Source organism: Silene latifolia, chromosome 6 (genome assembly GCF_048544455.1).
Source record: "Silene latifolia isolate original U9 population chromosome 6, ASM4854445v1, whole genome shotgun sequence".
Taxonomy (NCBI): domain Eukaryota; kingdom Viridiplantae; phylum Streptophyta; class Magnoliopsida; order Caryophyllales; family Caryophyllaceae; genus Silene; species Silene latifolia.
This window is the reverse complement of record NC_133531.1, coordinates 8527505-8545232: the sequence shown is the minus strand read 5'-3', so window position 1 is coordinate 8545232 and position 17728 is coordinate 8527505. Positions and strand designations below refer to the sequence as shown.

The 17728-nt window shown below is 36.2% G+C and overlaps 3 protein-coding genes across 3 annotated transcripts; all 3 read left to right on the top strand.

Moving 5' to 3' along the window:
- The first annotated feature begins 12 nt into the window (after nt 1-12).
- Nucleotides 13-1318, top strand: LOC141658536 (uncharacterized). The gene has a single exon (XM_074465466.1). It carries the CDS (start codon nt 599-601, stop codon nt 1094-1096), a length of 498 nt encoding a protein of 165 aa, XP_074321567.1. The 5' UTR covers nt 13-598; the 3' UTR covers nt 1097-1318.
- Nucleotides 1319-6477: 5159 nt separating this feature from the next.
- On the top strand, nt 6478-10208 carry LOC141586233 (protein NRT1/ PTR FAMILY 5.10-like). The gene is made up of 4 exons (XM_074407403.1): nt 6478-6911; nt 7698-7915; nt 8420-8967; nt 9177-10208. Exons 1-4 carry the CDS (start codon nt 6749-6751, stop codon nt 9994-9996), a joined length of 1749 nt encoding a protein of 582 aa, XP_074263504.1. The 5' UTR covers nt 6478-6748; the 3' UTR covers nt 9997-10208.
- Nucleotides 10209-15966: 5758 nt separating this feature from the next.
- On the top strand, nt 15967-17722 carry LOC141586234 (protein NRT1/ PTR FAMILY 5.10-like). Its single transcript, XM_074407404.1, has 3 exons — nt 15967-16232; nt 16809-17026; nt 17144-17722. Exons 1-3 carry the CDS (start codon nt 16052-16054, stop codon nt 17231-17233), a joined length of 489 nt encoding a protein of 162 aa, XP_074263505.1. The 5' UTR covers nt 15967-16051; the 3' UTR covers nt 17234-17722.
- Nucleotides 17723-17728: the final 6 nt, after the last annotated feature.

The following is a 17728-nucleotide window of genomic DNA, read 5'->3' as shown; positions in this document are numbered from 1 at the left end:
TATTTACTCCTACATCACTTTCTTTCTTACATGACACATTCAACATCTCATACTCTCCTCTCCTATTAGTGTTGATAGTGTATATGAATTGAATTAATGCTTGAAAAGAACATCTTTTTTAGTTGATCACTATTATTATGATTCACATTCACTAATTCCAAGTCCACATCAATGACGATGCAAAAAGGATTCTAATTAATATTTCTAAACACAAAAGAATCCAAAGCCAAGTAGAAATAGAATAGAATGGTATAAAATCCAGCCAAAAAGTCATACACCAATAAAACCCACATGCCCCCCTCCTTTATTGACCTTCATCATTCAATCTCCAATTTTCCCTATTATTATTAATCCATCCAATTTAATTAATTAATCACCCCTCAAATTCCAAATCCCACCTTAACCAATTCTTCATAACATAACTCTCTCAAAAAACTCGACTGTAAAGGGGATTACTCACTGTTGTCGACGGATAAATCACCTTTCTCAAATCCCATAACCAATTCTTCTAACTCCCTCAAAAACTCGATACCTTAACTCTGTAAGGGGTAAGGGGATTACTCACTGTTGTCGACGAGAAAACAAAAATTAGAATTAGATGACTCTAAAAACTCTTCCAGTGATCCAACCGCCATCGTCGCCGCTACAACAATCACCGCGATCAGTATTTCCATGGCTAATACTCGACACAAAACGTAGAATTTTCTTTTTTATAATATTCTCACCAATTTTACTTCCTCTATTTTGTCTTTCTTTTCCGTTTATTTGCATCGGGAGGTTATACGTGTGTTTATGCCAGCGACGTCGGCGGCGCGAGAAACGACGGCGGGAAGATCGGTTACGGCGGTGCGAAGAAGGGAGGCCGGCGGTGGCGGTGGAAGTTGCGGTGGATAGAGAAATTGGGTGGTTGTTGATGCAAAGGTATTTGGAAGATCAATTAGGACTTGTTGCTGATGTGGTTAATGTTTACGATTGTGGTCAAGACGACGACGATGACGATAACGACGACAATTATTATTATAAATATAATTATAATAGTAATGGTAATGGCAATGGTGTTAATTTGGGTGAGAGTAGAAGACCATTGTTGGTGTGAAATAGAACTATAGAAGGCTTGGTGGTTGTAAATAGAGTTTTTTTTTTTTTTTTTTTTAAAAAGGATGTTTAGTGGTATACTTCTTATTAATTTTGTGATTTTGACTTTACTAAGGTCTAAGTGTTATACTAATTGGTTTGTAATTTGAAACAAACAAAGAGAAAGGAATGCAATTGTGCAAAGAATTTTGAATGGTAATGTGTTCACTTTTTGTTGATTGAAGTTTTTGCTTTTCTTTGTTATTGGTGCTTGCTTGATTGATTGATTGTTCAAGTTAACAAGAATTATAAGGTAAATGAAGGTAAGTGGTATAGGCTCAACCAAATCTTTCGAAGTGGTTTGATAGCCGGTGACTTCAACTTATCTCCCTCATTCGAAAGGATGAGATATGTTGGTCCTAACCTAGAGGATCAACCTAGTTTCCTTACCTAATAAAAAAAAAAAACTACAAAATTTAGATCGGATTAGACCAATATCTGCAATCTTCCTCCATTTCTTTCATTTCCATACATTTACTTTATGCACAATATTTTAGGTAGAGCAAAAGTATGTGGGGTTAGGTGCTTAAATTACTCCTCTACCCCCTTACAAAATGAAATTGGTTTTGATAAATTAATTTTGGCTCCAAATCTATCACCAAATTTTTGCCCCCATCTTTTTTGGCTCCAATTTATTTCTAGCCAACTTTTAGGCCAATTTTTTTGCTCCAATTTAATTCCAGGCAAATTTTGGCCCCAAATTTTTCAACTAGATTTTTTGGCTTCAATTTATTTCCAATCAAATTTTTTGGCTCCAAAATGAAAACTTTAATTCACATCTATCTCTATAAATATGAATAATATTCCAAAGTTTTTACAACAAACAAATTCTAATGTCAATGTTTACAACAAATAGTGGTGGATTACCCACCTTTTCAACCACCACGCCAAAATAACACCACTAATTCTTCCACTACCTCGAAGCCAAAAAGAAAAATTCCGCAAAGAAGACAACCAATAAACCTACCACTAAACACACTCATTGTTGTGCAACAAAAAAAAAACAACCACCTTGATCAGCAACATCACCAAAACAATGGCAACAATTGGGCAACATTTCGCAGGAGTTGGACAGCAACCAGCGGCATCAAACCGCAAACACCCTGCAACACATCAACAGAAGAGCCACACCGCGGCATCAGCAGAGTACAACAGCAAGAACAAGGAGGGTACGAAACGAAACAACTTGTTAGTTACACTCCAACGTGAAGAGACAATCAGAAAAACTAAGGGAATGGGTTAGAGGAGGTGAAGCATCCATTCAACTAGAACCATCAGCCAACAAACCACCCCCAACACCAAGAATAAAACAAAATAGGCTAAGCAATATGGAGAAAAAGAGGATAAGTCAAGCAATGTCATTGAGCTATCAAAATGGAAAACTTAAACATGGTTACATTAATAAGCTAAGCCATGAATTTGGGGTCAAAAGACTGTCCATTAGCACAATTTGGAAAGACGTACAAACACAACTCAAAGCTGGAGAAGTGGTAAATGTGGACAGAAAGCGCACAAAGTACATCGATGTTGAGAAGGTAAAATTTATTGAGCTGAAAAATAGAATGTGTCTTGAAGATCAATAGGTCTTGGTATAGACGGATGGGGCGAACAAACAGGTAAAGACCTCTAATAAAATGGGTAAGGGGGACAAGGTGGGGCACCCCCATGTGCTTCCACTTTATGGCTGTTCCGGGTGTAATTCCAGAGCAAGTATCGTTACCACCCGTGGCTCGTAGAATAATGTCTTGAGTTGGATTCCTCGTGTCTCTATCGTCCCTCTCGGCCTCTCCTGCAACAATGAACGAACTGAGGGCTTGGCTTTGTGCCAAGCGTACTCACTCTGACGCTCAAGTCAGTAAACTCAAAGGATTAAGCTGTGTTGCTTGGCTAGATATGTTGTAGAGAGATAAGGGAGATATTACCAGATGAATAGTGTATTTTGGTTCAGTTTCTTGGATCCTTTCCTCAAGGAAGGTTGAGGAGTATTTATAGGCTTTCACCTTTTGTCACGTAGTGGCCAAGTGGCCAAGTGGCTATCAGGTGGAAAGACTGTTCTACCCTCGGCCGATGGACCTATGGCGGTAGGCGGCCGAGGTCTTGGATGTGAGTACGCGGATATGTGTCCCGGTGGCGAGTTCTTGGCCGAGACCAGTGACAGAGCCGATGGGACGCATCGGCTAGGCTGTCTAAGTCGTCGACTTGCTGTGGATATTTTTGACCTTGCTCAGTGTGTTGACTTGGTCAGCGGTGCAGAATATGCCCCATCAATGGCAAATGGGTATTTTGTGAGGGAAAATGGTATCCGTCTATACGTATAGACGGATAATGTCCGTCTATAATAAGAATTTGTGCTTGAAGATTTGGCAATGGGTTTAGGCTTATCCATCAGCACAGTTTGGAGATTGGTTAAAAAGGGAGAAATGGTAAGCCATACTAGTGATATTAAACCATCATTAACCAAAAAAAAAAACAAAATAGCTAAAATCCATTGAGTGTTAAGTAAGATTAGTGCTAATGCATTAGAAGGAAACTTAGTTTTTCATGCAATGTATGATGTTCACATAAATGAAAAATTCTTTACCATGATTAGATCCACCACCAAATTCTACGTGTTGCCTATAATGAACCACGACCACATAGAACTTGTCAATCAAAGCGGTTTATAAGCAAAATTATGTTTATGGCGGCCGTTGTAAGGCCTAGAAATGATGAGGATGGTGTTGTTTTATTTGATGGTAAAATTGGTATTTTTCCATTTAGCATTGAGGTTAACCAAAAATAGGGAAAAAGGAACTTTGGAAGTGAAATCCATTGAAAGCATAACAAAGGAAGTTATCAAGCAATGCTTAATTGAGAGGGTCATTCCCGCAATCAAAGCAAAGTGGCCTCTAGATGCAAGTAGGAGGATTTACATACAACAAGACAATACAAAACCAGACATTTCACCACAATATTTAGATTTTCTAAGTGTTGCAAAATCAGATAGGTTTAATATTGATCTACTTTGTCAACCACAAAATAGTCCTGATTTAAACATTTTGGATTTAGGATATTTTAGGTCTATTCAAACCGTTTAACACAAAAAGTGGCCAGAGTCTATACTTGAACTTATAGAATCTGTTGGCAAAGCATATGATGAAATTGATAATGAAAAATTGAAGTTTGTTTGGGTTTCCCTTCATGCATGCGTGAATGAGATATTGCGAGATGAAGGTAACAATTCTTATCCTATTCCACACATTGGTAAAAGAAAGGTACAAAGGACTGGAATCCCTGAAACAAAAGTAAAACCCAACATGGAATGTTTACAAAGAGCATTACATGCGTTGGAGAATATTAACAACAATGTTGAAGAACCAACACAAGCAGAAACAACACAAGCAGCAACAATACAAGAAGGTTAAAGTTAAATGAGTGGAATTTTTTGAAGTGGGTAGAGGCTATATACACAGAACAACCAGAAGAAAATGCAAGTCATCACGCCCTTAGTTTTTGTAAGTAAGAATATGTTATTCGTAAGTAAAGTAGCATCAGACAAGGCACTAAAATAGTACCATCATATTCAGCCAAGGCATAAATTGGAAAAAACGGCCATGTACTTTTAGGATTCTATTTTCGGTCAAGCATTGGAAAAACCAACATTAGTGTTGTTCACTTTTTTCTTAAATTAGTTTAAATAAGGATCTCGGTGAAATTGTGATTGGCACGCATAATTCAATTGCACATATTCCTTAACTTTTACTTTTGTACATAGTACATGATAAAAAAATTTGTAAATCATTAATCATGTCTTATTGATAGGTTATGTTATGGTGGGGTAATGAGGCGAGATGAGATATTCCATTCTTATCGATGTGGTTATGGACGTTAGGTTTCAAGTGTCGATTCAAACTTAGGTCCAATGTAGTTTACTATTCAAGTTCCCAACTTTGGCCGACGCATTATCGTACACCCAAGCAATGTATTATTCACCCTATGGTTGCAGACTTGCAGTGATACCTCCCTTACTTTATCTCTCCATCTCCATGAACAACCACAACAATCAATCTTTTTGTTATTTCTTGTTCTAAATTTTACTATTCCGATAATTATATTGTCAGCCCATTCCAGTCCTTACAAAAATAACCGACATCAAACGAGACATGCTTTCAACACATTTTTAACAAAATTTATTCCTATCATTAAGAACCCTACAATTCTAAATTTCTAGTGCACTCCATCCATTCAACTTCAAAGGCATCTTTTACTTTTTCCACGAGAGAGGAAAATCATATACGAAATGTTATTTGATTTTCTTGATGACTACGAATACAATATAAATATTTGGAGAGTATGTGTTAACGAAATCAGTATTTAAAGTTTACAAAACATGACCATTATAAGATATTCTCACATTTCTAATGAGAAAAATAGAGAATATATTATCTAATTAAACGGTCGAAAATAAGTTAGGTAATGCTGAAAAGATAATAGAGGTGATCGAATGGCCTAAGCTCACTGGCACGGCCTGATCCACTAACTTGTTTTTGTAGACCTTGGGCCTTTTATTTAGCCCAACAGCCCATGGCTGGTCCAAAAGGGCCTAATGTAATTCGTATCTATAATACTCCACTGAACCGAATACGTTATTCGGGTGGGGTAACCCCTTGAAGAGGTCCATTGATAGACTTAAATGACTAGTGCTTAAAGGGATTAAAAATACTACTCGTATCAACAAAGTGCACTTTCTTTTCTGGTTATCCATGCGAAAGAACTCCACAGTTAAACGTGTTAGGATGGGTGATCTCCTGTGAAGGTTCCCAGGATGCGCATGAGTGAGGACAAAATGCACTGGAAAGGACTCGTGTTGATCTGTGGGTCATGTATAGTTGTACACAGCCTAACAAATTACCATGAGTGACCTCTCTCGTCCCTAGATTTGGGCCGGGGTGTTACACTAACGACAATTCATATGCGTTTCATCATATTCATTTATCAATGGTATAAAACTTTACGTATAAACTAAGTAGACATATAAGTCGTAAATTTTAAAGCCCGAAAAACAAAATTGAGCCCAAAAAACCGATCTAGCCCATATAGGCGGATTTAGGCTCACAAAATAAACCCAGCCCTTATAAACGGTTCTTATTTTGGTTTTAGCCCGGTTCATGATGACCTCTAGAGAAAACAAAGAGGAAGCAGATTTGCTGAAAATTAAATTGAAAATTGGAAATGGAGAGGATCACGACTCCAGACTCTCGAGTCCCGACTCAACCCCGTATGAATCGGTAGTGTTCTCTAGCCACTCGATCGGTGACAGTACTGTGTTTGTTTGTAATTATTCGTGTTTGTCCATAGCCGCCATTTCTACCCAATACTCGTTTACAGACTGTGTAGAGATATTTTCAACGGTGTTTAATTCAAATTTAATCGATTTAATCTTAAATTATTGCACAACTCCAGCACACCATCAATGATTATTACCTTAGTTTAATACCACTAGCTTAACTCTACCTTTGAGAATCACAATTTCTTATTTAAGACGGTGATATCCGTTTTAAGCGAGACGTAATTGCTGAATTACTGAATTACTGTACTGTACTAAGCATCTGATACCTGCACACAGGAGTTAAACATGACAATGGTCAACTCTAATAACACCACCATTGTTACAGTTTCAACTCCTTTACTCCATTCACATGATGAACAAGATACCGTGGCGGCCGCTGTTGATTATAAGCATAATCCTGCTGTCCGATCAAAGACCGGACGGTGGAGATCTGCTGCTTTCATAATTGGTATTGTTCAATTCAATTATCCCTTATTTGTCAAATTCTCCCGTCTCGGTCATTTGTTTATCGTTTTATTCTCTGTAAGCGGTATTTTTATCAAAGATAAATAAATGATCATAATTAAACATTGTTTTGAGCTTGAGGCCAAATACTTCGGATTTATCAGGTACAAATACAATGGAAGCATTAATTAACAAAAAATGTTAGACAATTTCAACTTTCTAACTGATTTGGTGTACTGTATGATGATTATGCAATTCTTGACGCAATTTTCATCTTGGGTCATTCGAAGGGTAAGGCTGACTACATCCGACTCCTCTTACCCCGCAATTTGCGGGAGCCATTGAGGCACTAGGGTAATGTTGTACTCCCTCTGTCCCGGTCATTTGTTGTCCTTTTCCATTTTGGGGTGTCTCAGTCATTTGTTGTCCTTTCTATTTTAAGAATGAACTTGATGAGTAATTTGATCATTCACACCCAATTTGTTCCACTTGTCATTTAGTAATTGACCCTTTTCTACTTCCTTGGTCTTTGTGCCAAAATCAAAGGACAACAAATGACCGGGACGGAGGGAGTATGAAATACGGAGCTCATTTGATGCAATTTTCAATGCATTTTTCATTTAGGGTTATTTGGAACAGCCTAGTGATAATGATACATCTGATCCCCTTACCTTGATATTTTGGGAGGTTTCGAGCCATTGTGTGAATTTTGATGTTGTATTATTATTGTTGTGTGGATTTATGAAATTGAATTGGGGATATTAAGCTTGTGTTGAACTGTTGATGGTAGGGGTGGAGATGGCAGAGAGGATAGCATATTATGGGATACAGGCTAACTTGATTAACTTTTTAACGGGGGAATTAGGACAGTCAACAGCGTCAGCAGCTGCTAATGTCAATGCTTGGGCTGGTGTGGCTTCTTTGCTTCCAATTTTAGGGGCTGTCATTGCTGATTCTTATCTGGGCAAGTACCGTACTGTTATAGCTGCATCTCTTATTTACATCTTGGTTAGTACATTTACATTTTCTCTGATTTTCTCATGTTAATATATCGATTTGATGTTTTTAGTATGAATTGGTTATTGTAGTTACAATTGTTCAGGCTGTTGTAAAGGGCGAATTTCTAATGCAAGAGCAAACCAGTAAGTAACCTAGGGGTTGGTTTTATAGGCTCTACCTTTGTATCCCTGAGATCTACAGAAATAGGAGTAAGCAATCACCTTATTATCCTCATTGAGGAGCGGAGCTAGGATTTGGAGTAGTCGTGAAAAAGGGCTTAAAGCAGTCCTTGTTCCTAGTATTAAATATAGGCTTCAGATTGGTGGACTATTATAATGTTCATGCTTTAGGTCAAACCACACTCGTAACATTGATTGTTTGTTTGGATGAAATGATTTTGGAGGGAAAAACATGGGAACAAAATCCGCTGTTTGGATTGGATGTAATGACGGATGGTATCTGACTTTGTAACGACATCTAAGTTTGTTATCTAATGATGTGGGATGCTAACAGGGGTTAGGCTTGCTGACACTATCAGCAATGCTTCCTTCCCTAAACTGTCAAACTCATGGAAGGAGCATCAAGAGCATACCCGAATGTTCATCGCGTTTGCAAACAATGATATTCTTTGGTGCTCTTTATCTGGTGGCTCTTGGGCAAGGTGGGCACAAGCCCTGCGTTCAGGCTTTCGGGGCTGATCAGTTTGATGGAAACGACGCTGCAGAGAGCAAAGCAAAAAGCTCTTTCTTTAATTGGTGGTACTTTGGGTTGTCCTTAGCTGCTCTCATAGGTATAGGAGTCTTGAGCTATGTTCAAGACAACCTAAGCTGGGGCCTTGGATTTGGAATTCCATGCATTGTCATGGTGATTGCACTCTTGTTATTCATCGTTGGAACTTTTACATACCGCTTCATCAAGATAAGTGAAGAACAAAGCCCATTCTCGAGGATTGGAAGAGTGTTTGTCCGAGCTACAAAAAATCGACATGCCAATGGCTTTGCGGTTGAGAATGCAGAGGAAACTCAATTAATCAAATCTCATCGTGGATCTGAACAGTTCAGGTATAGGATTCATCTTTTCCCTTCATTAATTGGCCTTCTTTCAGTTTGTATAATGGTTGGCTTTATACATGCAAATGATGCAATTATACTGTTGGAAGTCAAATAAAGTCTGTTCTATAGTGCTGTTCTTTTTTCTCATCTTGACGACGAAGGGCTAAGTGGGCCGAATTATACTGTTGGAAGTCAAATAAAAACCTCGGTTTTGTTAGGTTCCTGGATAAAGCTCTCCTCGTACCTGACGCTTCAAAGGAAACCGGGACTCTTTCCAGCAAAAGCGAGGTAGAAGAAGCAAAGGCATTACTTAGGCTTTTTCCAATATGGGCAACAAGTTTAGTATATGGAATCATCTTTGCACAAATGTCGACTTTCTTCACTAAGCAAGGTGTTACATTGGATAGAACAATCGGGTCCAACTTCACCATACCAGCTGCAGCATTACAGTCATCCATCGGCATCTTCATTATTATATTCATTCCTATATATGATTGCCTACTTATTCCCTTTGCCAGAAGCTTTACAGGAAAACCCTCCGGCATATCAGTCCTTCAGAGAATTGGAACCGGCTTGTTCATATCAATAGTTTGTATGGTCGTTGCAGCAATCATAGAGAAAAGACGACTTGATATTGCACTTCATTATGGACTTATAGATTCGCCTAAGGCGACAGTCCCTATGAGTATATGGTGGCTGCTTCCTCAGTATGCGTTGTTTGGGATTGCAGATGCATTCACTTTAGTTGGGTTGCAAGAGTTTTTCTATGACCAAGTACCGGTTGAACTGAGGAGTGTTGGAATGTCCCTATATTTGAGTGTTCTAGGTATTGGTAGCCTTTTAAGCAGCATTCTTGTGTCCGTTGTTGATAAGTTAACTAGTGGTGAAATGGAAAGTAGTTGGCTATCAGATAACTTGAACCGGGCACGTCTCGATTACTTTTATTGGTTGCTGGCTGTGCTAAGCACTGTTGGGTTGGTTCTCTTCATGTATTTTTCAAGATCATACATATACACCAATACCAAGGTTCATATGTAAAGTTACAGATTTCGGATACCTTTTTTTACTTCGTCTCGGCTGTAGCCTGTAAATGTTGCGTACAACGTGCTGCTTTGGTATAACCAGCACGACTGTACGTTCGTACTGTCTACTGCAAATCATAGTGTGACATGTAAATCCAAATAATGCTAGTTTTAAATTAGAGAATTTCTATGGTGTACCCCTGTGTTTATTCGGATTCTATAATATACCCTCGGTTTTTCAAAATCGTACTCCTGAACTCATTGAATTGTTCTACAAATACCTCAAGTGCTAAAATTTTACTATTTTAAATATTATATTTTGGGGGGTTTGGTTGATCACTCGCCCAAAATAAAGCAATCAATATAATCCTTATTTTCTTTCGGGTTTTTCTAACGTGTTGTGACACCCTCAATTTTTAGCGTTAAATAAACACGTAAATTCTACAGAAAAACTGATAGGATATGTTTGTAATTGGTTCAACTAGATAAAACCTGTAATTTTTAAAACTTTTCTAAACCATTCACAAACATTTCCAAAAGAAGAGTGCCAAACCTGCAAATACTAACAAACTAATTTACATAACATAGCTAAAGTCGCGAGAATATAGTGATACAAACCAAAGTAAAAGAGGGAGACATATGTCCCTTCAAAATATAAACACAACCAAATGTTTAAAGGTTTACTACAAAATATAGCCAAACTAAGTCCAAGGTTCTTTTGCTCACTAGCTCGTCCGTGTACCCCATCTAATCATCATCAACCTGTCAATCGCATTTTATACAAACACGAAAGCCACAATTCAGTGGGGAGTAACTTCGAGTCCTCCCAGCCACGAAATGTCATATTTAATGTAACATGTAAACAACGTGATAAATAATTCAATTATCGAGTATTCTAACATATGAGCACTAAACTGACCAAAGTAAACTATCATGTGAAACATATAACAAGCAGTAATCCAAACTTTATCAATTGTAACCGGCTTGCATCTCACCTATTACAATTCATAAAATCACCATACAAGAAAGGGCAATATATCAAAGACAGGCATAAGTTCTTAGCACCGTCAATAGTCACTCTGTAACTCGAGTCTATACCACGAGGTAGGGAAGGTAATCGGACCGGTATCTTGGCTCAGAGGTTCTATCAAAACATGGTCAATACACAACACAACCCTAGTCCTAAATCTGCGCAGACCTAGACATGCGGATACACACCACCGCACCCAAGACCCACAATTTTTTTAAAACAAAGTGAGTACCCTAAGGAGTCCACCAAAGGGTTGGCTAATACTTAAGCTGACCACTTACCCTCAAAATAAGTAACGAGGTCATGCCCCAACTTGGATATAAACCCACCAAGTCGGGAACACAAAGGCTATTAAGCGGTGAACATATACTCTTCGTCGAGACTATAAAGACCTATCTATGACAAACACAACAACCTGCAAGAAGTATTCAATACCAATTCCATTTCTAGCAATATTAACAATATTAAAGGTTTCAGGGAATCTAAGGCCGTTTCTACAATATAAGAAACTACTCAAATCAACCAACAACACATGTGAAATAAAAACATAATAAATGGCCTAAAACAAGAATAAGGCCGATTATCCAATTCATACAAAATTTCATCCAACCGAATTTTTACATACCCTGACCACTGCGGCAGACGGTTAAATTATGGTGACCAATCACACAATTGACTGACATCGATTCAGTCAAAGGGACTAAGGCTCAGTTTTCGGCATAATCATCCAAACATTACAATTATCGCTATAAAATTCATTTTAAGCCTATTCATTACAATTTCATATCATAACTTATCCTAACATGTGCAAACTACCAATATAAGCATAATTTTACCAACTCATTATATTCACTACTAACATTATTCATTTCAAAAGTTTACCCATATGTTACTTATACTAACTATAACATTAATGAACCCAAAACGACGAACAACGCATGAAAAATCGCGAAAACAAGCAACGGGCCGACCCGGGCCAACCCAGGGCCTGCTGGGCCATTTAGGCCGCCACCCCCAATCCTCCGTTTCTCCGTTTTTGTTCATTTTAACACCGTTTTAAGCATCAATTAATCATTCCCATACTAATATGTGAACATAAACTTACTAAAGGCATGAATCTAACCCATAATTTCATGTGAAATAAACCACTCAATTAACATACACAAAATCACACAAAAAGCAAAGAATGTGACATTTATTCGCCGAAAGAACTCGAAATATGTTCCTTAAAATAGAAAAAAGGCAATTAACCCTTGAGAAAACCCTAAAAACAGTAGCTACCCATCATCCTCTACTATATAGGAGTCCCCTATATCATCCTCATAATCTTCACCTATTAAAAACAACAAAAACACAACAATAATCACTAAAACCGAAATTATGCCCAAAATCATCTTAAATCGACATAATGAAAACTGAAATTAAAACATACTAGGATGTAGATCTTGAAGAGAGGATTCCAAAAATATAAATTTTGCGAAAAACGGACTAGAAACGAAGAAGTTATGATGAAATTACGATTGTAAGATTAATTGATTTTTTTTTGTGGATTTCGGTCAAGATGAACCAAACAAGAACAAAGGAAGTTTTAGGAAGAAATGGGAAGGAGGAAGGGAGGTGTGCCGTGGGAAGGGGAAAAGAGGAGCGAGATTTGGCGGAATTTCATTAGTCGGTTTTTGGGTTACGTTTCGAATAATTAAACCGTTTGTCGAATCGAAATTCCGAAATGAGGCCAAAGTTCTTAAACACGAGATTACAAGAAGATTGAGTACTCATATGACCCATTTCCAAAATCGTTTGCCCAATTTTCAAAAGAGTTGTCATTTTTCCCGATATGCCCTTATTTCGAAATAAAAGGTTTTTACACGGTTTAAACTATTTTTAAACATTTCGAAACTATCAAAATAAATACTTTACTTCAAAATATAATAGAATTATATTTCTTTGAATTATTATTATTTCAAATACACTAATATTAAATTTTACTTGATTAATAAATTACTTCCGCAATATAATAACGGTCCGAAATTACGGGGTGTTACACGTGTGCCCTATGGACACACATTAATAACCTAAATATGGTAAGATTTGAAAGAGAATCTCACTAATTATGGTAAAAATGAGTTTATACTTGAATATTTGATGAGAATCTCTTGCAAATCTTACCACATTTAGGTTATTAATGTGTGCCCTTTAGGGCACACGTTAGAAAAACCTAAAGGGCACACGTTAGAAAAACCCCTTTCTTATTAATGTACAATTTTTTGTGACAATTTATAACTACTACAAAACTCAAATTTGGATACTTGGAATATTTTAGGTGCTAATTTGGGAGTTTAGGAGTATATCGTGAATTAATCACCAAACAAAGCCAATTATTGTGACATATTTAGGCATTTAATTAGAATATTTAATGCAAATAACGTAGGACCAAATAATTACAGTATTTAACTATTTAAGCGCTGCATTTTTGCATAGAGATATACGTGTAGCATTGGTAGAGGCAAATTATATCCTACTCCCAGGAGTACGGAGTAAGATACACCCATGGTAGTTATGGGCAAAAAAAAAAAAAAAAAAGAAAAATAAAAAAAAATAAACTACTCACTACTTCTCTCACAGTACTTTTTTTTTCTTTTCTAAATTACTCAATTTATCAAATTTAAAATCCTATTGAATTTATTAAATTCGTAGTTTTCTTTCATCTATTTGTATTCGAGTTTTATCAAATTTACAGTTCATAGTCATCAAATTAGACCGATATTCGCTAAACTCAAAGTGAATATAACAGTGTCATAAAATGAATATCACATTACATAACGCACGTTCATCAAATTACACTATTATATTCATTTATAAGGTGAATATCACACTAAATACTACATATTCATCAAATTATATTATCATATTCACTAAAATCAAAATGAATATAATAGTGACTTATGATGAATATCACACTTGATAAGACATATTCATCAAATTAAATTATCATATTCACTAAATTCTGAGTGAATATGATAGTGTCATATGATGAATATCACACTCGAAACCACAAATTTAATCATAAATAATGAGAGATAAAACATAAAAACTCAATTTAATTTACGGTATTATACAACTTTTAGGGTTTATGTAATTTCAACGCAAACCCGATAAATTAGAATTTAATTAATCAAAACACGAAGTAATTTTAACACATACCTGATAAGTTAGAATTTAATTAATCAAAACTCGAATCAAGATTACAAAACTACTGTGTTGGATGGAAAATTAAATTTTATGGACGATTTTTTTTGATAGAAACGGAAGACGTAGTTTGAAACAGGAGAAAGAAAGAGGTATGGAAAGTGATAACGGTTAAGTAGTGGGGGACTTTTGTTATTTAATTTTTTTTATTTATTTTTTAATATTGGGAGTAGGAAGTACCATACACCTGGGTGTATGGTATAAGAATTGATTGGTAGATTGGTGGTACATATTATAGCCCTTACTTGGGCGAAAGGTCTGGGGTTCGACTCCAGCCATCCTCATTTTTGATTTTTTTTTGGCGTTTGAACGTAAACCGCTAATCGACGCAGCGACTTGAATTCTTAACCCAACTTTGTCAAATCCGATCCTACGTGGACCCTACCACGTAGAATTCGAAAAAATACAGGGTACAACGTAGAAAAACCCAATCTAATAATAAAATAAGTAAATAAATAATTAGAAAGAAAGAGGTACGAAATTGCGTTAAATTTTGGATGTAATGGCGGCTAACAAAACAGAGTGGTATTTGACTGACCAGCTCTCAACAATCCCCCCTACTACTAAGAGAATAAAAACTCTTAGTAGTTTTCCCGCCTAAGAAATTAACTCTCAAAACTATACATGGAAAGAATATTACATTTATATTTTACCTCTTTTACAAGAAACAATTATTATCCCTAATTTATTATACAATCATTTCCATAAATGTTATCCTTCATCCATTACACTCTAAAGTTACGCAAATCTCCTTTTTATATTATTCATCATCAGTTAGACTCTAAATATGATTTTCTAAATGAAACAAATTTTTATGTATTTTTTTTATTAAAAATAAAAAATAAAAATATTAGTTAATTATTTGTAAATTGTCTTTTTAAATGCGTAGTATACTGTTTTTACATGTTTTCGACTTTTCGTTATAAGGTAATACACATTTTAATTAGATCTTACATCACTTAAATTTATTTTAATGTCATATCATGTAACGATATAACATTATAGTGTTATTTTTAACAGTAAAGTAAAAATAGTTTGAGACAAAAATAACTTAACTTAAAGTGTCCTTTGATGGTAGTAAACTTTCGTTTTCTACCTCTTACTAAGATTATATTTAGTACTCCGTACATTATAATATTAAACTGCAAGTATAGTTAATTTATGCAATTAATTTAATAAGAAAGTTTCTTTATAAAATAAATCTAAAAAATACCGTGCTGTAGCACGGGAACTATACTAGTCAAATTACCACGTGTAATAATATGTGGATAAGAGAATATATGGGAGTAGCAAGTCTCCTCTGTGACGGGTATATCCGTCACAAGCTTGCGACATGTTAAATATTATCCACATGGGTAGATAAGACAAAACAGAATGTTATTTCTTAGACACTTTACTTTTTGTCTTATCTCCCCATGTGCATAGTATTTGACCCGTCACAAACTTGCGATGGATATACCCGTTACAAATGAGAATTTGTGATATGAAGTAATGAAGAGCACTAACTATTTGTCTTAGCTTAAACGGTCAAGTATTATATTACTTGTATGTATAAATCAAATATTAGTGTTGTTTTGCTTTATGTAATTTTATACTCCGTCCGTATATACAAGTGGTATATATTAAACCGTCTAAAATCTAAGACGGATAGTTTTATGTTGGGAGAGACTTGTTGATAGTAGAAAATGTAAAACACAATATAAATACGAGTACACAACACAAGTAAAGCACATTGTGAAATCACACAATACTACAGTCTCTACAAGCTCTACGACTACATGCCCAAAAATTGAACATGGCGGCCATGGTCAACTCTAGTGCTAATACTACAGATTCAAGTCAATGCGACTCTCTTTGCCCTCCACTGCTTCTTCCATTAGTTGTGGACGACACTGTGGCGGCCGCCGTAGATTATAAGAAAAACCCTGCCATCCGATCAAAAACTGGACGATGGAGATCTGCTGCTTTCATTATTGGTATATATTTTCGTTTTTGAGTACATTTTCCAGTCATCAAACGTTTTTCTGTACTTAAATTCAGATTTTAAATAGCGGATATCGTTGGATAACGTTGGAAATGGAATAGTAGTTAGTATTTGTATTTCCTCCCTTAAATCAAATATCCCATTCCTATCTCCGTCCTAATCATTTGTTGGTTTACCTTTGATTAAAATATTCTTAAAGTATAGCGGAGGGAATAAAATTTAAAAATATTATATTACTCCCTCCGTCCCGGTCAATTGTTGTCCTTTGGTTTTGGCACAAAGACCAAGGAGAGTGGATGAGGCCAATTGTAAGATGACAAGTGGAACAAATTGAGTTTGAAAGATCAAATTGTTCATCAAATGCATTCCTAAAATAGAAAGGACAACAATTGATTGAGACACCCTAAAATAGAAAAGGACAACAAATGACCGGACCGGGACAGATGGAGTATGAAATACTCTATCCGTTTCAAAGAGGCTCATATTGTCATTGTTGTATGAATTTTATGAATTTTAACTGAGTAATAGGAGTAACTATTAAGCATTGTGTTTTAACTGTCAATGGTAGGGGTGGCGACGGCGGAATTGATAGTAGATTCTGGGGTACAAGGTAACTTGATCAACTTTTTAACGGGGGAATTAGGGGAGTCAATTGTGACAGCAGCAGCGAATCTTAATGCTTGGGCCGGTGTTGCTTATTTGCTTCCTATTTTTGGGGCTGTCATAGCTGATTCTTATTTGGGGAAGTACTCTACTGTTATAGCTGCATCTCTCCTTTACATCTTGGTTAGTTCATTCACATCTTTATTGTGTTTCTTGTTTAAGATATTGATTTGATTTCATCTTTATATTATTTATTTATGGATTTTGATATGGTATTTGGGTTGTTGAGGATGTTGGAAGCAGGAGCGTCTTATAGCATGTTCAAAAGGTTCACAGAATGGGGTCCAAACTCCAAATGTTTGGGGTCTAGCAATCACTTTGACAAGATGATACAACTTCAATGCGATAACAAGGCATGCTAGTTGAATGGTTAGGTTTTAGTATCGTTTGCTGCAAAAAATTAGTTTTTCTATTATTTCGGGGGCTCAAATTGATTTTCTGCACCGGGACTCTCAAATTTATTCAGTGGCCCCCGTGGAAGTGAGAATTCCAATGTAGGAACAAACTAGTAAGAAATCGACTATTATCCTCATTGCAGGGTGGAGCTAGGATTTGGGGTAGCGCACAGCGGTGAGAGAGGGCCTAAAACAAGTTATTGTTAGAGTATGACCCATGCTAAGATCAAACAATACTTGTAACTTTGACGCCTTGTTTGGATGGAGTGATTTGAAGGGAAATAGATACGGACAAAATCCGTCATTTGTATAGGATACTAGATTGAAATAAAATGGCTGGGAAGAAAATAGAGGAATCAATTTGTCCATTATTAGGCAAATTGATATTAGGAAAATAACATTGCTCCATCCTCCCTCACATTCCCTCATA